The following is a 24,259-nucleotide window of genomic DNA, read 5'->3' on the forward strand; positions in this document are numbered from 1 at the left end:
TTAAGTTCCAAAGAAAAAAAAAAAAGAAAAGGTTTTTGTTGATAAAAGTTATAATGCATTGCGAGCAGCTAAGCTCGCCGAAGCAAGCTCAAAAGTTATGGACTGTTTGTAAGAAAAGACTGTATAGAAGAGGAAAAGACTATCAGACTCAAGTAATAATACAGAAACAATCAACAAATACCAAAAGTGGACTTATAAGATGATGAATAATGTAAACACTGTAACCAATTACCACTGGACATGTGAATGATAATGATTGTTAAAACTGTCTCTTATCTTCCTTAATAAAGCTTGTTTGAAAATAAAAAAAAAGGTAACCATCCTCACCTGTGATCTGTTTGCTTGTAATTAGTGTGTGTGTATAAAAGGTCAATGAGTTTCTGGACTCCTGACAGACCCTTGCATCTTTCATCCAGTGCTGCACTGACGTTTCTGGATTCTGAGTCATGGGGAAAGCAAAAGAATTGTCAAAGGAAAATGTAGTTTAACTGTATAAATCAGGAAAGGAATATATAAAGATTTTGAAGGTATTGAAGGAATTGAGAATGCCAATCAGCAGTGTTCAAACTCTAATCAAGAAGTGGAAAATGAGGGGTTCTGTTGAAACCAAACCACGGTCAGGTAGACCAACTAAAATTTCAGCCACAACTGCCAGGAAAATTGTTCGGGATGCAAAGAAAAACCCACAAATAACTTCAGGTGAAATACAGGACTCTCTGAAAACATGTGGTGTGGCTGTTTCAAGATGCACAATAAGGTGGCACTTGAAAAAAGATGGGCTGCATGGTCGAGTCGCCAGAAGAAAGCCATTACTACGCAAATGCCACAAAGTATCCCGCTTACAATACGCCAAACAGCACAAGCCTCAAACCTTCTGGCACAAATTCATTTGGAGTGATGAGACCAAAATTGAGCTTTTTGGCCACAACCATAAACGCTACATTTGGAGAGGAGTCAACAAGGCCTGTGATGAAAGGTACACCAATCCTACTGTGAAACACGGAGGTGGATCGCTGATGTTTTGGGGATGTGTGAGCTACAAAGGCACAGGAAATTTGGTCAGAATTGATGGCAAGATGAATGCAGTATGTTATCAAAAAATACTGGAGGAAAATTTGGGACGTACTTGGAGATTCCAACATGACAATGATCCTAAACACAAGGCCAAGTCGACCTGTCATTGGCTACAGCAGAATAAAGTGAAGGTTCTGGAGTGGCCGTCTCCTGACCTCAATATCATTGAGCCACTCTGGGGAGATCTCAGTTCATGCTAGACAGCCCAAGAATTTACAGGAACTGGAGGCTTTTTGCCAGGAAGAATGGGTAGCTTTACCATCTGAGAAGATAAAGAGCCTCATCCACAAATACCACAAAAGACTTCAAGCTGCCATTGATGTTAAAGGGGGCAATACACGGTATTAAGAACTGGGGTATGTAAACTTTTAATCAGGGTCATTTGGGTAGTGTCTGTTGTCATTATGATTTAAAAAGATTAAACACAGTTGATTGATAATACATGGCTTCAGCCAAACACTAACCATAAGTAAAAGAAAAGTTTTTGTGTTATCATTCATATTCTCTGAAAAATGGCCAAGAAATCATAAATTCTGCCAGGGTATGTAAACTTATGAGCACAACTGTGTGTGAGTGTATATATATATATATCTGTGACAAGCTAGAATAGGAAAAAAAATCAAAAACAGAGAGTTCTTGACAGAGGTGCGCCCACGGTGATGGAAGTGGAGGTCAGTCCAAATATTCCAATGAAAGGCCGCTCTTCTGTAGCGTGTGTCAACGGTGAGAAAATCTGTAGTGGGGAAACAGGAAGGCGCCAATAGGGTGATAACGCAAAAGACCCTGACAAGTAGGTTAGAAGGATAATGGTACTCACAAGCAGGGCGGCACTTGAACGTGCCTAACAAAGCAGGCCGGGACCTCAGCGTCGCCCGGAAGACTCACAACGGCAGCAACCAATCCTCGAGCCGGACCAAGTTCCGTGTGGCCAGTCAGGATCGCTGGATACTCACACACCCTCCTCTTCGTATGCCGAAATCCAAACACTGGCAGAGGGATAAGAGGATAGTGATACACCGTATGTGACGCTCACGATTGCAGAGAGCTAAATAACAAAGTCCAAAAGCTGGAAAGAGGAAGGAGCAAACTCCAGCAAAGTAGATTAAAACAATTTATTAAAATGTTTTAAAAACAATGCATAAAAGCAACGCGTTTCTCGGCTACACAGAGCCGTTTCATCAGGCTGTTATACACATTCTAAGAAGCCTACTGCTTAAAACACCTCCTCTAACCAATCAAAAGTGTTAGGCACGTTCAAGTGCCGCCCTGCTTGTGAGTACCATTATCCTTCTAACCTACTTGTCAGGGTCTTTTGCGTTATCACCCTATTGGCGCCTTCCTGTTTCCCCACTACAGACAAGCTAGAAATGCCCAAAGTATACGAGCACTCCAGATACGGTACAATCTGATCCCGGAGTATAGGGTCTGTAACGTCCAGGTCCTATAGTTAAAAATGATGGACGTTTTTAGATCTAGAACCTATATTTCAGAAACAAAAATCCTTCCATATATGAACTCTTACTATACATATAGGTGCAACCTGCAGCTAATCTAAAGGAAAATAAATACTCCCCATATATCTCTATTAACAGTAATCAGTGAACAAAGGAAATAGAAAGCGCTGGTAAAACACATTCATAAATACAGTAAAAACATATATGGAAATAGCAGGGGTCAAGTCCTACAAAAAAAGTGTGGGAAATCACCAAGACATCGCAATTAATATTGGTTTTAATATATACATACATACACACTCACTGTATTTATATGTATATAATCAATACACTTTAGTTAATGAAAGCAAATTAAATCCAATGAAGGGTTGAATGGTTGCTTTTGGGCCTGATAATCCTCCTCTGTCACAGAGTCTCTCCCATTTAAGGTGCAATAGTCCCGTTTCTGCTGAGGGAGCTAAATAACCCCAGAGCAAGTCACACAGAAATGTAAGCACCATGTGTAATAAAAGATAATAAAGATAATATTCATAACAGGGGTAATAAAACAACAGGACTGCTGACAGTCTTACATTTAGTGTATTTATTGTAGGAAGTGTTACTGCCCATTACTAGAGGATCTCACTATCCCTCTAACACACTGTGCTTCAGCACCTCCCACCAGAAGCAGCAGTGTTTACTGAAGTGCTTCTGTTCTCTGCCCAGAGGGAGCTTAGTTCCTCCTGCAAAAATAGTGCAGGAACTCTGTTCCCATGCATTCCCGTCCGACTTAACCCCTGGGAAATAGAAACAAAGTTCCACACTGATTATGCAGTCTTATCAAAGCAGCTACATATGTGGTTATTTATATAGGTATGGATTTATATTCTCTTATATGTGTGTCATATATGAGAGGGATTAAAGAAAACAGCTGATAGTGTAATATTGTTTTAATCAATTATTATTACACTATCAGCTGTTTTCTTTCATCCCATATATGAGCACGGTGGGGATCACATTGAGTGATCATCCCTGAGACTGAAAGTTTCTATGGCTGGAACTCCGGGAGACAGGAATACTTACTACAAACGAGGCCCTGATAAGAGCTACAGCAAGGAGGATTCCGTGATACGATATACTTAGCTCATATCGATTGGGGTACAATGAAGTAAGTGGACACCCAAAAGGGGATTACTGAAGAGGCCACACATATAAGAGAATATAAATTCATACCTATATAACCACATATGTAGCTGCTTTAATAAGACTGCATAATCAGTGTTGAACTTTGCTTCTATTTCCATATATGTTTTTTACTGTATGTATGCATATGTGAGTTACCAGCGCTTTCTATTTCCTTTGTTCACTGATATATACACACACACACATATATATATATATACTAGTCCTAAAGCCCGTTCACACAGGCCATTTTTTGCAGGGTACAGCGGTCCCACCCCTTGCGCTCTCTCCCTGCCCCTCTCTTTTGCTCTCTCTCCCCCTCTCTTTTGCGCTCTCTCTCTCCCCCCTCTCTTTTGCACTCTCTCTCTCCCCCTCTCTTTTGCGCTCTCTCTCTCCCCCCTCTCTTTTGCGCTCTCTCTCTCCCCCCTCTCTTTTGCGCTCTCTCTCTCCCCCCTCTCTTTTGCGCTCTCTCTCTCCCCCCTCTCTTTTGCGCTCTCTCTCTCCCCCCTCTCTTTTGCGCTCTCTCTCTCCCCCCTCTCTTTTGCGCTCTCTCTCTCCCCCCTCTCTTTTGCGCTCTCTCTCTCCCCCCTCTCTTTTGCGCTCTCTCTCTCCCCCCTCTCTTTTGCGCTCTCTCTCCCCCTCTCTTTTGCGCTCTCTCTCCCCCTCTCTTTTGCGCTCTCTCTCCCCCTCTCTTTTGCGCTCTCTCTCCCCCTCTCTTTTGCGCTCTCTCTCCCCCTCTCTTTTGCGCTCTCTATCCCCCCCTCTTTTGCACTCTCTCTATCCCCCCCTCTTTTGCGCTCTCTCTATCCCCCCCCTCTTTTGCGCTCTCTCTATCCCCCCTCTTTTGTGCGCTCTCTCTCTCCCCCCCCTCTTTTGCGCTCTCTCTCTCCCCCCTCTTTTGCGCTCTCTCTCCCCCCCTCTTTTGCGCTCTCCCCCCCCCTCTTTTGCACTCTCTCTCTCCCCCTCTCTTTTGCGCTCTCTCCCCCTCTCTTTTGTGCTCTCTCTCTCACCCCTCTCTTTTGCGCTCTCTCACCCCTCTCTTTTGCGCTCTCTCTCCCTCCTCTCTTTTGCGCTCTCTCTCCCCCCTCTCTCTCTCTCTCTCTCCCCCTCTCTCTCCCCTCTATCTCTCTCCCCTCTCTCTCCCCCTCACTCTCTTTCTCCCCTCTCTCTCCCCCCCCTCTCTCTCTCTCCCCCCTCTCTCTCCCCCCTCTCTCTCCCCCCCCCCTCTCTCTCTCTCTCTCCCTCCCCTCTCTCTCTCCCTCTCTCCCTCCCCTCTCTCTCTCTCTCCCTCCCCTCTCTCTCTCTCACTCCCCCTCCCCTCTCTCTCACTCCCCCTCCCCTCTCTCGCTCTCACTCCCCCTCCCCTCTCTCGCTCTCACTCCCCCTCCCCTCTCTCTCTCTCTCCCTCCCCTCTCTCTCACTCCCCCTCCCCTCTCTCTCCCCCTCCCCTCTCTCTCTCTCCCTCCCCTCTCTCTCTCCCCCTCCCCTCTCTCTCTGTTCCCTCCCCTCTCTCTCTCTTCCCTCCCCTCTCTCTCTCCCTCCCTCCCCTCTCTCTCTCTCTCTCTCCTCCTCCTCCCCCCCTCTCTCTCTCTCTCCCTCCCCTCTCTCTCTCTCTCTCCTCCTCCTCCCCCCCTCTCTCTCTCTCCTCCCCCTCTCTCTCTCCTCCCCCCTCCCCCTCTCTCTCTTCCCCCCCCCTCCCCCTCTCTTTCTCTTCCCCCCCTTTCTTTTGATCTCTCTGTCCCCTTTCTTTTGCTCTCCCTCCACTCTCTTTTGCTGTCTCTCCCCCTCTCTTTTGCTCCCTCTCTTGTGCTCTTTTTATCTCCCCTCTTGATCTCTCTCTCCCCTCTTGATCTCTCTCTCACCTTTCTTATCTTTTCCCTACCCCCTCTCTCCCCTCTTTTGAGCTGTTTTGAGCTCTCAAACTGCACAGCCTTTCACGGCCCGTCTGGCCCCGCCCCTTCACGCTCGACCACGCCCCCTCGTGGCCCTCGTGCTCGGCCACGCCCCCTCGTGGCCCTCGCGCTCGGCCACGCCCCCGGCCACGCTCGGTCACGCACACTTCTGCTCGCACTGCAGAGCAGAGACTTAGGGACTCTCAAAGGCCAGGTGTGTTTGTCCTCGTGCTGTGCTGTCTACTGCGCATGACAGCTTCGGACAAATACACTTTGCCTTTTATTATATAGGATATATATATATATATATATATATATATATATATATATATATATATATATATATATATATATATATATATACATATATACACACATACACAACATACATATATATACACATACATACGGTGACAGTTAGAATTTTTTTAGCAATAAAGTATTTTTTTAATTAAAAGGTATGTACATTGATTGTACATTGTTTTTGGGGGGGCACTGTGAAACCAAATAAAATTATGTGACTTCATTTATTTCGGTGGTCTGGAACCTCCCACATATCTACGCTTCTTAAAAATACACTGCCTCTTTCTGCAAGTTTCTGCACAATACTTTTTCAAACTGGAATCTATTCTCATCACCCTTTCAATCCAAACTCATGAAGATCCACAAATCTTAACATGAAACCATTAAAAAAGGGACAGCAAAGTAAAAAATGGAACTTTCATGATTCATATAGATAGAGCATGCAAATGTAAATAACTTTCTGATTTTCTTCAAATTTGCATTGTTCTCTTTGTGTAGGTTCAGGAACAGAAATGCACTACTGTGAGCTAGCTAAACATAAAACAAACAAACACAAAAACCCTATATGTGCAGGCACCAATCACCAGATAGCTTCCAGTAGTACCCTGATGCTCCTGAGCTCACCTAGGTACAGTCTTCAACAAAGGATAGCAAGAGAACAAAAGCAAATTTGCCAATATAAGAAAAATGAAGTTGTTTTTTTATTTTATTTTTTTATTGCATTCTCATGAAAGTTAATTTAAAGTGACAATAAATTTAACATTTTAACTCATGAGTGACAATGTATGCCCATATCATATCTCAGTAGTTGATGTGAAAGATATTTGATAAAATCCACTCCTGACATCTTCATAAATCTACACTGCTTTAAAAAACCCCAGCTATTCCCAGTATTTTTCACCAACCTCTTAGATGTGGAATTTACTCCACACTTTACTCTTATTTCCCTGTGCTCAGTTGTTACAGAAGTAGATCTATCTTCCCTGTACAAAACTGCTCAGTACTGAAGCTTCTCCTAAGTCTAAACTTGACAAGCATGGAACCAAAGGGAGTCTAAATGAGTTCATCAGGAGCTTCTCCTAAGTCTAAACTTGACAAGCATGGAACCAAAGGGAGTCTAAATGAGTTCATCAGGAGCTTCTCCTAAGTCTAAACTTGACAAGCATGGAACCAAAGGGAGTCTAAATGAGTTCATCAGGAGCTTCTCCTAAGTCTAAGCTTGACAAGCATGGAACCAAAGGGAGTCTAAATGAGTTCATCAGGAGCTTCTCCTAAGTCTAAACTTGACAAGCATGGAACCAAAGGGAGTCTAAATGAGTTCATCAGGAGCTTCTCCTAAGTCTAAACTTGACAAGCATGGAACCAAAGGGAGTCTAAATGAGTTCATCAGGAGCTTCTCCTAAGTCTAAACTTGACAAGCATGGAACCAAAGGGAGTCTAAATGAGTTCATCAGGAGCTTCTCCTAAGTCTAAACTTGACAAGCATGGAACCAAAGGGAGTCTAAATGAGTTCATCAGGAGCTTCTCCCAGCACACCAGAGTACCTGAATTCCTCATAGGATGCCACTTTCTGGGAAATGGCACGAAATTTGGCATCATTTTCTCTTTTATACTTTAGGTCAGCAGCAACAGCAGCATCCAGTTCACGCTCCAGCTCACAAAAATCAATCACTTCTTTGTCATTCATTGCACTGAGAAGAGATAAATATTATAGATATGAATACATTAAAGGGACATGAAACACAACATTTGTTCTTTCATGATTCAGAAACATAACATTTAAAAAAAATAAGTTTCCAATTTACTTCTGTTATCAAATGTGCTTACTTCTCATGCTATTTTTTGTTGAAGAGATATCTAGGTAGTTAGTGTGCACATGTCTGCAGCACTACAGGACAGGAAATAGTGCTGCCATCTAGTGCTCTTGCTAATGTAGAACATTGTTGCAAAACTGCTGCCATATAGTGCTGCAGACAGGTGCACACTCCTGAACTTACCTCCCTGCTTTTCAACAAAGGATAACAAAGAACATTTGATAACAGAAGTAAATTAGAAAGTTTTTTTAAATGTTATGTTGCTTATGTCCCTTTAACTATTTAACAAAGTGCATCAGAGTTGTATAAGTAATACAAGGATTAAAGATAGGCACATTCTTTATAAATAGGAAACCCATTAACAGCAGAACATAAAGATCTGTAAAAATACATCCACAGCTGATTGTGCTTAAATGTTGATGATTTAGATGACAGAGGTAAAAAGTGTATTAAATAGAACCGTGTTGGTTATGCATAAACGTTTAATTGTGACTTTACTGTCCCTTTAAAGGGAAATGGAACCTATTTTGTTTTCTTTCATGATGAAGATAGAGAATGTAGTTTTACACAACTTTCCAATTTTCTCCTATTATAACATTGTCTTCATTCTCTTGGTATCCTTTGATATAAAGTAGGGAGGTAAGCTCAAGAGGATGCACATATGTGCAGTACTTTATGGCGCAGCAGTTTTGCAAAAATGTTGGGTTTCATGTCCCTTTAACCCCTTAAGGACCACAGCACTTTTCCATTTTCTGACCAGGGCTGTTTTTACATTTCTGCTGTGTTTAGCTGTAATTTTCCTCTTACTCATTTACTGTACCCACACATATTATATACCGTTTTTCTCGCCATTAAATGGACTTTCTAAAGATACCATCATTTTCATCATCCTATATAATAAAAGGCCAAGTTTGTTTGACTGAAGCTGTCATGCGCAGTAGAGACTGCGCGCGAGGACAAACACACCTGGCCTTCCAACTGACCTGGTGTCGTGTGGTGGAGTTGGCTTGGAGTGGGTGTGGCAGGGTGTGATGTGGGGGTGGCCGGGCGTGATGCGGGCGGGGCCAGATGACAAGACACAGAGAGCTCTAGAGGGGATAGAGAGCAGAAGAGGGTGGATAGAGAGAGGGAGAGAGACAGCTAAAGAGACAGCAAAAGAGAGAGGGAGAGAGTGCGCAAAAGAGAGGGGGGAGAGAGAGTGCGCAAAAGAGAGGGGGGAGAGAGATTGCGCAAAAGAGAGGGGGGAGAGAGAGAGCGCAAAAGAGAGGGGGGAGAGAGCGCAAAAGAGAGGGGGGAGAGAGCGCAAAAGAGAGGGGGGAGAGAGCGTAAAAGAGAGGGGGAAGAGAGCGCAAAAGAGAGGGGGGAGAGAAAGCGCAAAAGAGAGGGGGAGAGAAAGCGCAAAAGAGAGGGGGAGAGAAAGCGCAAAAGAGAGGGGGAGAGAAAGCGCAAAAGAGAGGGGGAGAGAAAGCGCAAAAGAGAGGGGGAGAGAAAGCGCAAAAGAGAGGGGGAGAGAGCACAAAAGAGAAGGGGGAGAGAGCACAAAAAAAAAAAACTGTTACACATCTACAGCCACCAAAAAAACACCCATGCTAAATAGTTTCTAAATTTTGTCCTGAGTTTAGAAATACCCAATGTTTACATGTTCTTTGCATTTTTGCAAGTTATAGGGCAATAAGTACAAGTAGCAGTTTGCTATTTCCAAACCATTTTTTTTCCCCAAAAAATTAGCGATAGTTACATTGTAACACTGATATCTGTCAGGAATCCCTGAATAACCCTTCACATGTATATATATTTTTTTTGAAGACAACCCAAAATATTGATCTAGGCCCATTTTGGTATATTTCATGCCACCATTTCACCACCAAATGCGATCAAATAAAAAAAAAATCGTTCACTTTTTCACAATTTTTTTCACAAACTTTAGGTTTCTCACTGAAATTATTTACAAACAGCTTGTGCAATTATGGCACACATGGTTGTAAATGCTTCTCTGGGATCCCCTTTGTTCAGAAATAGCAGACTTATATGGCTTTGGCGTCGCTTTTTGGTAATTAGAAGGCCGCTAAATGCCACGGCGCACCACACGTGTATTATGCCCAGCAATGAAGGGGTTAATTAGGGAGCATGTAGGGAGCTTGCAGGGTTAATTTTAGCTTTAGTGTAGAGATCAGCCTCCCACCTGACACATCACACCCCTGATCCCTCCCAAACAGCTCTCTACCCTCCCCCACCCCACAATTGTCCCCGCCATCTTAAGTACTGGCAGAAAGTCTGCCAGTACTAAAATAAAACTTTTTTGTGTTTTAAAAACAAACAAAAAACCCCCCACATAATTCTGCTGTGTAGGATCCCCTCATAGCCCCCAACCTCCCTGCCCCCCCCCCAACAGCTCTCTAAACTTCCCCCTCTATATTATTGTGCGCCATCTTGGGTACTGGCAGCTGTCTGCCAGTACCCAGTTTGCCATAAACATACTATTTATTTATATAAATTTAAAAATTCTGTAGTGTAGCTGCCCCCCCATAATATCCAAACTCCCGTCCCATCCCAGATCCCTTAGGCAAAAATTCCCACCCTCCCCTGTCTTTTCCCCCACCCGTATGAAATATTTTCTTTTGTTCCATATTGTAGCTTCCCACCTGCTCTCGCCCCCATGCACGCACCTGCCCCAGGCGGTCCCGGTAAATATCCCGCCCACCTCTGACTTGCAGCCTACCATTGATGGCCGCCCAACTGCCTCCAACATCGGCTCCCACCCACTAACGATCGCGGCCTTTGATGGCCGATGCAGAGAGGGCCACAGAGTGGCTCTCTCTGCATCGGGTGGCTAAGAAATGTTATTGCAGGATGTGTTGATATCAAGGCATCATTGCAATAACATGAAAGCGGCTGGAAGTGATCAGGATCGCTTCCACCGCTTTTAAAGACCAACGACGTACAGGGTACGTCCTTGGTCGTTAATTGATTTTTTTTGTAGGACGTACCCTGTACGTCGTTGGTCCTTAAAGGGTTAAGTTAAAAAGAGACAGTCAAGATCCAATACATAAGTTTGATTAGTTATTACTACATACCAGAGAAGCATCCTGTAGCTGGTCCCACATATATAAGCTTGTAATAAATACATGAAACATTTAAATATTCATCTCTTGTTAGGAGCCGAAAATGCCTGACAAGCTCCGCCCACCTATTGCATGTATATTATATGTATGGTAAAGGGACATGAAATTTAGATAGAGCATGCAATTTTAAACAACTTATTTTCTCTTTATTTCTCTTTATATTCTGGGCTGAAAGGCATATCTCGCTAGGCTCAGAAGCTGATGATTGGTGGCTGAACAGATGCCTTGTGTGATTGGCTCATCCATGTGCAATGCTATTTTTTCAACAAAGGATATCTAAAGAATGAAGAAAATTAGATAATAGAAGTAATTTGGAATGTTGTTTAAAATTGTATCTCTATCTGAATGAAAGAAAAAATGTCCCTTTAAGTTTCTTCTATCACAATCGACTCTTGCATATGTTTTCCTACTCCCACTTGCCGATTTGTGCATGTGCAAAATGAAATAGCTAACTGCAAAATATTAAGCATGCACTGCTAAACTGTTATACAAGAAAACAGCTAACTGGACAAGAAGAATGTGGTGGGCGAAGCTTGGAGGCCATTTTCGGCTGCTAGCAAACCATGATTATTTATAAGTTTCATGTACTTCTTACAAGCTTATAGATGTGAATAAATAGGAAAGGTCGGCACATCTGAGTTAGTAAAAAAAGCTCACTATATTGGTACAGTTTAAAGTCTAATAAAAACATGTAGACAGATTTAAAACTGCACCTTATGAGTTTTGGCTCGTAGACTTAATCATAGTGCATCTATGATTAAGGTTATAAGCCAAAATGCGTAAGATGCATTTTTAAACCTGAAGATACAAAACAAAGCCTTAGCACCATACAGATCATATATTGTTATACACTGGGAAAATAGGTAGGCTGCTCTTCCGCAGCTCACTTGCACTTAAAGTCATCTGCCCATAACCGCAGCAAACTAACATGTATTCAGGCCTGAGAGAGTGTTCACGTCAATAAAGTCACACATATATTCTGGTCTTACCAGCGTGCTGTGTTGAACTTCCATATAATCTTTCAAACGTCCATGGTCGGACCACATGAGCTGTCTGGAAAGCAGTCTGCTTGGCTTCACACGACTCTTCGCAATTTACCGCTGCCTCCGACTTGTCTCTGCTCCCTCAGTCAACCACGGGCCATAGCTGATAACGTCATCCATGAACTCTGTCTCCCTCTCTCAAAGTGCCTTGCGCTGTCAGCGTATGTGTAGATGCCGGCTCCCAGGGTCTGATACCAGTTTCTATGGTGCCTGTGCTCACTTGCCCCCAATGGAAAGGTAAACCAAGCACTAAGAAAATATGAGCATCAGGCAGATCCGTTGATAAAATGTAACTTTTATTTAAGCTTGCAGCAACAGTGCGGCCTAGTCACGGGGCCGACAAATAACACAGCACAGATAATTTGAGTGCCGAACAGAGACCTAGTTCAGTGCCCTGAATAGTGTGGGACATATAATCACTAACGTGGTGTAGAGAAATTAGGGAGCACACACTGTCCACCGCCACGTGGGGTTTCAGAGCTAGTCTGCAAAAGATAACAGCCGGAAAAGAGACAGCAAATGGGCGCCTGGCACTTTTGTAATTGTAATTACCAGTAAAATGGCTAAGACATGTTAACGCTGCTAAATACGGAGATGCAGAGGAGAGACATTGAATGATGGCAGCAGAATGACAAGATATCTCCCTCGCCTGCTGTAACTTAAAACAGGCCTGTCGAAGTGAGAAACAGTAGGCCTAAATTATGTAATACAAAGACTCTAGGTGGGGTGCATTTATTCCATGACAGAATACAACGTCTTTAAAATTAAAGCTACGATCACCCTAAAAAGAATGGCAAACGCAAGGAAAGTGGTGTGACTCTACAGTATAACTTAAGGAAGGGGTGAAACCACATTTATCTCCCACATTATAACATTTTTTTTTATTTTATTTTTTTTATTTATTTATTTATGGCCAGCAGCATATACTATTATACAGTTCAACAGCTTGCCGCATCACGCAGGATGCTACGTCAATAGAACATCAAAATAAGCATGGAAACGAAACAAAAACAGAAAGAAATATATCAATAGATTAGCATAGACAATTAAGTTTCATGCACTCAGTGCCTTATATATATTGCTGCTGTTTTTTACCTTTTTTAAACACCTATATTACATACACAAAAAAACAAACAAAAAACCTTACAAACTAAGGGAAAAAGGGGAGGGAAAGAAAAAGAAAGAAAGAAAAAAAGAGAAGAAAAAAAAAAAAAAAAGGGGGGGGACCCCCAGGCGCTGTCTCATCAAATGGGACCCTCTCCAGCCTCTATATTTCTGGGAATACATTGTCCATAATGGCAAACTCTAAATATACCGTGCCCTTGAAAGGGGCAATAAGTTGTTTTTGAGTTTCTATAGTATATGCTAGAATAATATTCTTCCATTTATGGAAGAAGTGCTTAATTTGGGATTCTGAGTTAGTAGAAGTATCCATCTGTTCCATAATTATTAAATTTAATATTTTCTGTTTAAGTTCCAACAAGTTGGGCACCTTTCTAGATTTCCAATATTTCAAAATTAGTAGTCTGCCCAATATTATTACCGCATTCATCTGTCGATTATTTCGAAGTTGATTCTCATTGTGGTTGTCTACTAAAAAGAAGACCTGATTCTCTGTTATTCTATCTTGATTCAAATATACTACATTAAGCCAATAGTTTACCTTATACCAGAATTTCTTTATTTTATAGCAACTCCAAAAGCAGTAACGTAAGTCTGCCTTTCTAATTTTACATTTATAGCAACACGCCCCTGCCTCATCCCAGTAAGCATTTATCTTAGGGGTGATGTAGGATCTATTTATTAATTTAAAGTGTGACTCTCTCCATGATGACGAACATATTGCAGTATCAGCTAGTTGGATACTTTTCTGTACCATCTCTGCTGTGACTTGCCAGGCCTGTGCAATCTTCTGCAGATGACTCTGGCCCATGAACCTTAAAACTATCCTATAAAAAAAGGAAATGGAATATTTCCCCGCCCTAAATAGTTTGATTACTGGTTCCACTATACCCCAGTCCTCCTTACCATTGGCTGTCATCAAAGTCTGTATATAATGGCGTGCCTGTAAAAAGGCATAAAATTCTTTATTTCTGAGTCCAAACTCATTTTGAAGGTCAGAAAATGTCCTACATCTCCCTAAGTTGTGATCTATAATTTGAGATATATACTTAAGCCCTTTCGACGCCCATTCTCTGAAAATTTTAGAATCAATTGCCGGGATAAAGGCAGGGTTGCCCGTTATATATAAATATTCAGAAAAATTACTGTTGACATTTATTTTTCCAAGTATTTTTTGCCAAGCCCTTATGACATTATATATGCTAGGGACTTGCTTTACCTTACGCGGGGCATCAATAGCTGGGCAGTGAAGAAGAGCCGTAAGCTCATATGGGTATACAAAATATTTTTCGAACTCCTATGATACATAGTACTCCGCATCCGTTAGCCAATCAAGTGCTATTTTTGCTATTGTTGTTAAATTATAAATCTCTAAGTCTGGTAGTGCCATTCCTCCATCCACCCTAGCAAGTGTTATTGTCTTAAAGGCAACGGCTCTACGTTTGTCTCCCCAGAAAAACTGGAGACATGCTTGTTTAAATAAAGCTAAATCCTGACGTTTTATAAACAACGGAATATTTTGCATCAGGTACATCAGTTTTGGAAAAATAATCATCTTAATCAAGTTTATTTTACCTGATAACGATAATTTAAATTTCGCCCAATTTTGGAGGTCTTTAAAAATTTTAGCAAAAAGCGGGGTATAGTTAAGATTGTACCAATCATTACTGTCTATGGATAGTTTGATTCCCAAATAGGTAAATGCTTCACCAGCATCTTTAAACTGCGAGCAGAGGTAAGAACTTGCTTGTTTCCTTAACCAGTAGATCTCTGATTTCATTGTGTTTACTTTATAGCCTGAAAAGGCACTAAATTCATACAGGATTAGTAAAAGCCTAGGGATGGTTACTTGAGAATTGGATAAAAATATGAGCAAGTCATCTGCATATAATAGTGTTGTGATCTGAGTTGTATTGAATCTGATACCTTCAATCTCCTCTCTAAGGCGAATAGCCAATGGTTCTAGTGCCAGATTAAATAAGTATGGCGATAAAGGGCAACCCTGTCTTGTACCTCGAGATAATTGAAAGTTTTCCGTGATCCTATCATTAATTATAATAGCAGCATTAGGGAAATGATAGATTGTCTCCACAAATTTTGCGAGCGGGCCCTCGACTCCAAACCTGTTAAGAGTAGTGTGCAGATGATCCCAAGTAATGGAGTCGAAGGCCTTCTCTGCATCTAAGGTTATTATTGCTGCATCCGATATTCTGTCTCCATTTTTTTCAGTGATATATTATGATAGTGGTTCAAGATCAATTGGATTTTCCTAATGTTGCGTGATGAATTTCTACCCGGCATAAACCCCACTTGATCCCTATGAATAAGTGGGTCAATAGCTAGTTTAAACCTGCTTGCTATAATACTTGTCAGTAGTTTATAGTCATTGTTTAAGAGCGATATCGGTCTATAAGAGCTTATCTCTTCTTTATCTTTCCCTTTTTTTTAAATTAAAGCTATTAGAGATGCTGAGAAGTATTTAGAGCATGGTATACCATCTATGTAATAATTATTAAATAATTTTACCAAAGTTGGAGCAATTTCATCTTTAAGGCATTTATAAAGTTCTGCCGGGATCTGATCCGGTCCAGCAGCTTTATTAGCTGGTGCTTTCTTAATGGCAGACGTGACTTCTTGCAGGGAGATAGGCTTATTTAATTCTACTAAATTCACTCTCTCTAGCTTGGGGGTCTTTAATTCTCTCCAAAAATTCTCTTTACTTTCTAAATTTAGATCTTGTGCTGCATATAAATTCTTATAAAATTGTAGTATAAAATCGTCTATTCTTTTACTATTAGTGATTTTGCCATGGGGGGTTTTAAGAGATTCAATCAAAGGTTTTTTTTGTTTAATTTTAATTAAGTTGGCCAGAAATTGACCTGCTTTACCCCCATATCTATAGAAGGAGAACCTAGTCCTTAGCTCTTCCCGTGCCTGTTTTTGTGCCAAAAATATCTCCCTTTCTTTCTTCTTCCTCTGGTAGGAGTCCCATCTTATCTGAGATGGGTCACTAATATAACTATTACATGCATTGCGGAGCTGGTTCGCCAATTGTGTATCTCTAGCTAAAAATAGACGTTTTTGTGTAACTAGATATCCCTTAATTTCTCCCCTTATCACAGCTTTAAATGCTTCCCATAAAGTTTCAGTGCGAATTTCTGGATCATAGTTAAATTTATAGTATTCCCTCCATTTTATCTTAAGCCAGGCTTTAAACTGCACATTAGACGCCAAGTATTTAGTGAAAAAAAACCTATTGCCAGCTACTTGAATACTCCGCGTTTTTATATCTATAGTAACAATAGCATGATCTGAAATTAAAATTTCTTTAATATCTGTCACTATCTCATACTTATACAATTTCTCTGCTATCAAAAAATAGTCCAGTCTGGACATTGTTTGATGGGCCTGGGATTCGCATGTATACATTTTTACATCTGGGTTCTGCGACCTCCATATGTCTTTGACCCTGAGTGTTTTATTAAACAATTTAGCTATTCTGGCTTTGTGTATTTCTATTTGTCTTCTGTGACAGTCTATCTAATGCAGGGTATAGAGTCCGGTTGAAGTCCCCGGCTATAATTAAATTTTCCATGCAGAGTGGTAAAAGTTTAACTTGTAACCTATCCCAGAATGCTGTATCCGGTTTGTTTGGCCCATAGATATTACATAATGTTAAGACTATTCCCTCTACCTCTATTTGGAGAATAATAAATCTTTCCCCTGGGTCCATTTCCATCTGTAGGATTTTATAGTGCAAATTTTTATTCAATAAAATTGCGACCCCTTTCTTCCTCTGCGTGCAGGGAGTTCCCACAACCTCCCCTACCCATCCTGTATTTAACTTAGCTAGTTCTACCTCCTTTAGGTGAGTCTCCTGTAGGAAGACTATGTCAAGTTCGTGTTTTTTAAGTTGTGATAGTATCTTTTTCCGCTTTTGAGGTGATGTAATGCCTCCTACATTCCAGGAGGCCATAGCTATGTGGCCCTTCATCAGCTTATCCTAAGATTAGATATAAAACGGTAGTTTACACCTTCACTCTGCTCTATCTTCTTCCAGAGAGAAGGACAGCACATGGGGGCCTGACTGAAAAAAAAAAAAAGGAGGGGGGGAGAAGAAAGTGGAAAAGGGCGGGGTGTGCGAGCACAAAACACAGAACACCCTTACCTATATAAAAAATTATAAAATTCCACACAGAGTTATCAACAAACATAATAGATATAACCACTATACTCATTTTAATCTTTAGAAATAATACCTATACAGTAAGTATACTTGGCCTGCCATCAAATTAAAAGGGAATCCCTTTTTGCTTAAAATATTCTTTCACTTCTTTCATTTCCCTCAACACCATCTGATCATTTTCTAGAAAAATTTTAAGTGTTGCAGGGTATATAATTGTAGCCTTCATACCTAGATTAATTAATTTAGTGCAAAAGGGCACCATTTCTTTTCGCTTTAGGGAAGTTTCACTAGAAAAATCTTGGAATATTAAAATTTTATTGTCGCCCATGGAAAACGGGATTCTCTGTTTATAATGCTGTAGGAGGCTGGCCTTGTCCTGAAAATTTAAGAATTTGGCAATCACTGGCCTGTTTTTAGTACTGCCATTGGGTAAGGTTTTTACTGGGCCTATACGATGTACCCTCTCCACTACCAATGGTAGTAAGCTCCCTTCAAAACCGAGGGACTGCGGTAGTAAGACTGAAACATAATTAGATAATTCTTGCTGTGTGATAGATTCAGGTATGCCTAAAAATCTTAAATTATTCCTCCTTGCTCGGTCTTCAATCTCATTTATTTTCTGTTGCATATCAGTGATATCTTTTGTGTGTTGCATAATAATTTCCTTCTGGAAAGAGTTTGCATCCTCTATATCAGAGACTCTTTGCTCTACTTCATTCAATCTATGTGTAAATTGCATAACTTCAGCAGAAAGATTCATTATATCAGTTTTTATCAATTCAAATTGTGGCATCATACACTCTGTAATTTGCTTAACTATTTCATGTTGTTCTGGTATCGTTATCTCTGATTGTTTACTATTGGAAGAGAAGCCTGTAAGACTATCTGTACTCAGTCTACTTTTCTTATCTCTGCTTTTAGGCAGCATAATTGGTGTACTTTTGTGACAGGTAATGAATTTATCCATAAAGTGGATTATGTGTAACAATGTGAACAGTATATATATATGTATATATATACATATATATATGTATAAATTTAAATATTTTTAGGGAAGGAAAAAAAAAAAACGTGCAAAAAACAGGGAGTGGGTACGGGCGGGTGAAAGGAATAACACAAAAAAAAATAAAAAAAAAATTACAGTGATTCTGTGTAAAAAAAAAAAAAAAAAATTTAGGCCCACAAAGGGTCTGTGATTGCTTAATTTGTGAGTAAGTGTTATATATCTGACTTACAATTCGACTAAGTGGCTAAAAGCAGGAAAACATTACATCCCAATAGTAACACTCTAGAATAGCAAGGCAAGAAAAAAAAAAAAAAAAGGAATTTTTTCTCTTTTTTTTTTAGAACAATAACATTAACATTTAAGCTAAGATTCTACCGAGAGACACTCTTAACCTTCTATTTTATCTTCCTCCTCTTTGAGTACACACTTATATTTTTTGCAGGAAATATTCGTAATGATTTTTGAAATCACTTATATTTATACACTTATATCTATGCACCTATACAATTAGACAATTCTAAGCCCAGCCAATGGCTAATTGCTTATAGTAAATGACTCAGAGAAAAGAAAAACAATAAGTCAAGGAGAAATACAAGAAGAGTCCTTCCATATTAAATTAATAAGTCTGTGTTAGATATGCTTAAAGCAGCCTGCAAAGACAAACGTTGGCTTGGTATTAAGTGTCCCCAGTGCGTTGATACCATGTAGCAGTTATTATAATCCTTTAGCCCAATCTTGGTGTTCCTACCCACAAAGGGTTATGGGAACTGTTGTGCTTTGTTCCAACACTAACAGACTTTCTTTAGTACCACTTTGGTGTTCCTACCCACAGAGGGTTATGGGAACTGTTGTGCTTTGCTCCAAAACTAACAGTCTTTCTTTAGTACCACTTTGGTAATAATGGTGTAATTCAAGCGTAACCTTTGGAGTATGAGACAGCCCCCCCCCCTTTTTTTTTTTCTTCCCTTAATTATCGCATACAGGCCAAATAGGACAGGGTAGCCCAGAAAGCTCTATGTATATATGTGAATTTATTTTATATATTTCTTTTTTGGACTCCTAACCTTTAATGAACACAAATAACAGGGTTATGGGAATCACATAGAGGGTGAAGCAGGTGTTTTGTAGCTTTGATCCCAGTTGTCCTATTTAATATGGCTCAGCATAGGACAGTATAGGACAGAGAGAGCTCAGTAAGACTCAAGCCTCATATTTAAGACTTAACGTGGTATACATCAGTCAGTTTGCTTTCAGGGTTCATGTAATACCCCATGGACAAATAAAGTTCACCGGGAAAAGGAAACAGTACACCTAGCTCTTTCTGTAATTCTACAATCTATGGTACGTTACCAGTCTGCTGCCTCCATGCAGCCCTTATGGTGTTGCGCCCTTTGTTTCCGTTGGTTTGGTTCACCTTTATTCAGGGGGCTGCCTCTAGATCTCAAAGCCTCCGTGTTAGGCTGTCACCTTTATTCAATACCAGGCCAGCCACCTAGTATCCCTTTTCCAGACCTGCTTGGTTATACAGGTCCTTTTTTATCGCCAGGCCGTTCCTCTGTTCCTGCCCGCTATGCTGACGGCTCCAGTCTTCGGGTATGTGGTCTGCTCCAGCCACAGAGCTTTTGTTGCACCCAGGAGTTTCCTTGATGCCGAGGTCCACCTCTCAGTGCTCCAGCCGGTCTTCTCTTCGCTGAACAAGGAGCTTGGCATCAACAAGAGCTGCTGACAGAGCTCGATAGGAGGACGCGCGAACAGCAAGCAGCCCGCTTGCCCCGCCTCTTCCTGAAACTCCCACATTATAACATTGAATAGCGGGGAGCTGACTCATCAAGCACACAGCAGCCTGGTACACGCAAGAACTGAAACTAACCACATAGATTGGTGTTACTATAATTTATTCCCTTTTCCCTGTACAACTCACTGTATGCAGAGATATTATTGCAGCTTTCAAAAAGCTACAAGCACTATGGCGGCCAGGAACAAACAAACAGACAGAAAAGCCAAACATCAGGCAGAATTGCAAGTGGCGACGGGAAGTGGTGAGGCTGAGCTAGACACCATGAATCCAGATCCACACTCTATAGTCACACAGCTCTCGGCCTTATTTCTACCGAAGATGGAGCAGTTACAGACTGGCCTGGACGCCATGGCGGCAGATCTGAGACAGATGGCCTACAGAATCACCAGAGCAGAACATCACATGTCAGGAGTGGAGGATCTGCAGAGATCACAGGCCACAACCATTACAGCACTGCAAAAACAAAACACAAGTAGGGCTCCCAGAGACGGTTGCCAGTGCCACCCTTATAGACTTCCCAGAAAAAAAATTGCCAGATATCCTGAAACTACCAAGGTCCTCACTACCATTCAGTGTGGAAAGAGCGCACAGAGTAGGTACTCCAGGAGGTAATAGAGATCAATCAAAATTCCAGAGACAAGTAATGGTCAAGTACCTAAGACAGAATGGCCCTATACAATTCGAAGGAAAAAAGCTATTGCTCTTTCAAGACTACTCGATTGAGGTAACCAGGAGGAGAAGAGAATTTGCACCATACTGCAAAACACTCATAGAAAAAGGAAGACAAGTATCATTGCTCTACCCCGCGAAGCTGAGGATCCACACACCATCGGGATATAAACTCTTTGACTCCACCAGACAGCTGCAGAAATTTCTAGAGGAAGAAGACAAACATAAAGCTGCAGAAGGACCTGCTCCGGGTTGACCATGTGAGAGTCTAAGATCCGTTCTTTAAAACATCTATGGGGGAGTAATGACTTTACTCTCTACAGGAGAACTGGTTGGAGTGGGGAGATTATCCTCAGTAAATCGCACTTGAAATCTGCACTGGGGTTATGGACAAATAACCCTGGGGCGAAAATGAGAGTCCCCGTTACATATCTGCAGAATAAGAGATAAAGGATGGTATATGTAGAATCTAAATTGCAAGTCAAGGCCTTGTTTTAGTTGCTTTAATTGCTAAAAATTTGTTCTAAGCACCATCCTATAGGTGAGGGAGATAGAAGTCAGAAGTTAAAAGTTGTCTGCATCTCTAGATACTTAAAAACAGAAATCAATGTTGGCTTTGCTAGCTAAGTTAATATTTTTTTTATTTTTTTGCTCTGTGTATTATAATTATATTTGTTGTTGTTTTGTTGTTCTTGAACATGCTGTCCAGGTAACTTTGGGTAACAGTACTGGTATATTGTGTAATCATTTTAAAGCGAGCTATGATAAGCACTCAATTTGTTATGATGATGTTGTTTTTAACCAAATGCTCAATATTACAGAAAACAATGAGACAGTTTATCACAAGACTGACCTGACTGGGACCACTCACGACATTACGCTACGGTATAAGAAACACAAACACGGTAAGACAACTCCATCTCAATTCTATATAAAGTCATGGAACATCTAAATATCATTGCATGGAATGTGGGAGGTATTACATCTCCCATTAAACGCAAAGCGATCCTAAAACACCTTAGATCTATTAAAACGGATATAGCTATATTGGAGGAGACCCACTTATCCCAGGCAGAACACCAAAAGCTGAAGCAGGGTTGGGTTGCAGAAGTGGTTTACACCCCATATGAAATACGTAGAGCTAGGGGCATTGCTGTACTCTTTAGAAAAGGCCTCCCATATAGTATTATAAATACAGTAGTAGATGCAGAGCGGCGTTACATTATTCTGCAACTTAAGATACATGAACTCACCCTAGTGTTGTGTGGAGTATATGGGCAACCAACCCAGAAACAGGAGTTTTGGACCCTGATTCACAATAAACTGATACCATTTATTCACCTTCCCCTGGTGATGGGGGGAGATTTTAATATCGCTCCGCAAACACCCCTGGATAGATTTAGAGATCCAGCTTGGCAAGGAACTACCCCAGGCATCACTAAATATGCTAGAATAGAGACCTGCATAGTGACCAAACTTCGAAACACTTTGGGACTTAGGGATATCTGGAGAGATAAGAATCCAGAGGAAAAAAACTACACTTGTGTATCCACCTCGAAGCATACCCTTTCCCGAATAGACTATTTTTTAATATCTACATCACTGATACCAAAAGTGGAGAATACAAAAATATTAGACATAACTCTGTCAGACCACATGCCCATTCAGTTACAGATAAACCTGAAGATACCAGGGGGGAGGGGAAACATTTGGAGATTTCCAACGTACTTATATAATGATACTAGCTTTCACACCTTTCTGAAACAGGAATGGCAGTATTATAGTGAGGCGAATCATGCCCATAGGAGTCAACCGATGCTATTTTGGGAGGCAGTGAAGGCGGTCCTGAGGGGAGCAGTCACGTCCTATACGATAAAGCTGAAAAAACAATACAGAGCAAGGGCAGATCTCCTCCTCAGTCAGCTTAAGAATGCATATAATAGATATCTGAGATGCCCCACATTACAAAATAGAGAATATTATTATACGGTTAAACAACAAAGAGACACCTACCTCTTAGATAACTCCCTACGAACTTTGAATAAAGCTTCAGGTCTTTTTTATAGACATGGTAACAAGACAGGCAAATATTTAGCAGCATTAACAAAGATTCTAAGACCTAACAGCCTGATAACTAGTATAAGGGTAGGAGATTCCATAGAGAACAACAATGACAAGATAGTACAAGCCTTCAGGGAATATTACCAAACTCTCTATAGCTCCACAGACATAAATATAGCAATTAGGGAACAATTCTGGTCAGACCTACAACTACCCCGCCTGTCTGACACAGATTCAGATTGGCTAAACGCAGCTATAACTAAAGAGGAAATAAATAGCACCATTAAAAGCTCCCCACAAGGGAAAACGCCAGGTCCTGATGGGCTGCCAGGCGAATTTTATAAGATCTTACTCCCTAACGTGGTAGAAGACCTAGCAACGCTTTACAATGGCCTACTGGCTGGTAACATTGATATATCAGGTAGATTTGTGGAAGCCAACATAACTTTAATAGCCAAGCCAGGAAGAGACCCAACCCTAAGAGAGTCATACAGACCTATTTCGCTCCTAAATAGCGATTATAAAATCCTGAACAGAATTCTAGCTAATAGGTTAATGAAAGTCCTGCAGTCCCTCGTGCACAAAGACCAAACGGGCTTTGTTAAAGGCCGTTCCTCTGTTTCTAACATCAGAAAGCTCCAGATGATACTTTCTCATTATTGGGTTAATTATAACAAACTGGAGAGGCCTTCTCCGCTTCCTGAGGCATGTCTTTTGGCCGTGGATGCAGAGAAGGCTTTTGATAAAGTCCTATGGGAACATCTATTTTACTCACTAGAGAAATTTGGAATCCGGGGGAGTTTTGTGCAAATAGTTAAAATTGCTCTATTCTGGGCCTAGGGCAGCATTGATCATTAATGGCGCAGTGTCAGACCCATTCAGGCTGGGCAGAGGAACTAGATAGGGGTGTCCCCTGTCCCCACTTTTGTTCAACCTGGCTCTGGAGCCGCTGGCTGTAAAGATCAGAAGGACAATACAGGGTCTTGAGATAGGGAAAGAAACAATACATATGTCTCTGTATGCGGATGACATTAGTCTAGTTGTCCCCAACCCGAAGGAAAATCTCCCTCCTCTGATCTCCTTGATAGAGAAGTTTGGGGAAATCTCAGGTTATCAGATAAATAATAGTAAGTCAGAGCTTTTATGGCTGCATCCTGAGGGGGGACGACACTACCTAACTTTCAATTTAAAATAGTAAAAGATAGTTTCAAATATTTAGGAATTCAACTAGGCATTAACCCGTGCAAGTGGTATGATCTCAATTTTAAACAGTTGATAGGATCCATTGTATCTCAATTGAAGTCTTGGAGTGGCTTGCCATTATCTCTATCGGGTAGGATCAGCTTGGTGAAGATGTCCATCTTCCCTAGGGTCTTGTATACTCTACAGATGCTCCCACTCGTACTGACAAAGTCAGATGTTTCTGCCCTTAATAGGGCGATCCTGGCTTTTGTCTGGAATAAGAAAAAACACAGGGTAAGCCTACAAAAACTAACAGCCACAAGAGGACAGGGAGGGTTCGGTTTACCTAATATCAAATTGTACAACTGGGCA

The 24,259-nt window shown here is 41.1% G+C and overlaps 1 protein-coding gene across 1 annotated transcript in view; it reads right to left on the minus strand.

Annotated features, from left to right (window-relative positions):
* Nucleotides 1-24,259, minus strand: part of CCDC103 (coiled-coil domain containing 103) — a 41,935-nt gene that overhangs the window by 15,205 nt on the left and 2,471 nt on the right. Inside the window, exon 2 of the mRNA XM_053694372.1 lies at nt 7,429-7,575. Coding sequence (XP_053550347.1) covers nt 7,429-7,571 — 143 coding nt within the window. The 5' untranslated portion in view covers nt 7,572-7,575. The remainder of the gene's footprint in view (nt 1-7,428; nt 7,576-24,259) is intronic.

This window comes from Bombina bombina, chromosome 1 (genome assembly GCF_027579735.1).
Source record: "Bombina bombina isolate aBomBom1 chromosome 1, aBomBom1.pri, whole genome shotgun sequence".
Taxonomy (NCBI): domain Eukaryota; kingdom Metazoa; phylum Chordata; class Amphibia; order Anura; family Bombinatoridae; genus Bombina; species Bombina bombina.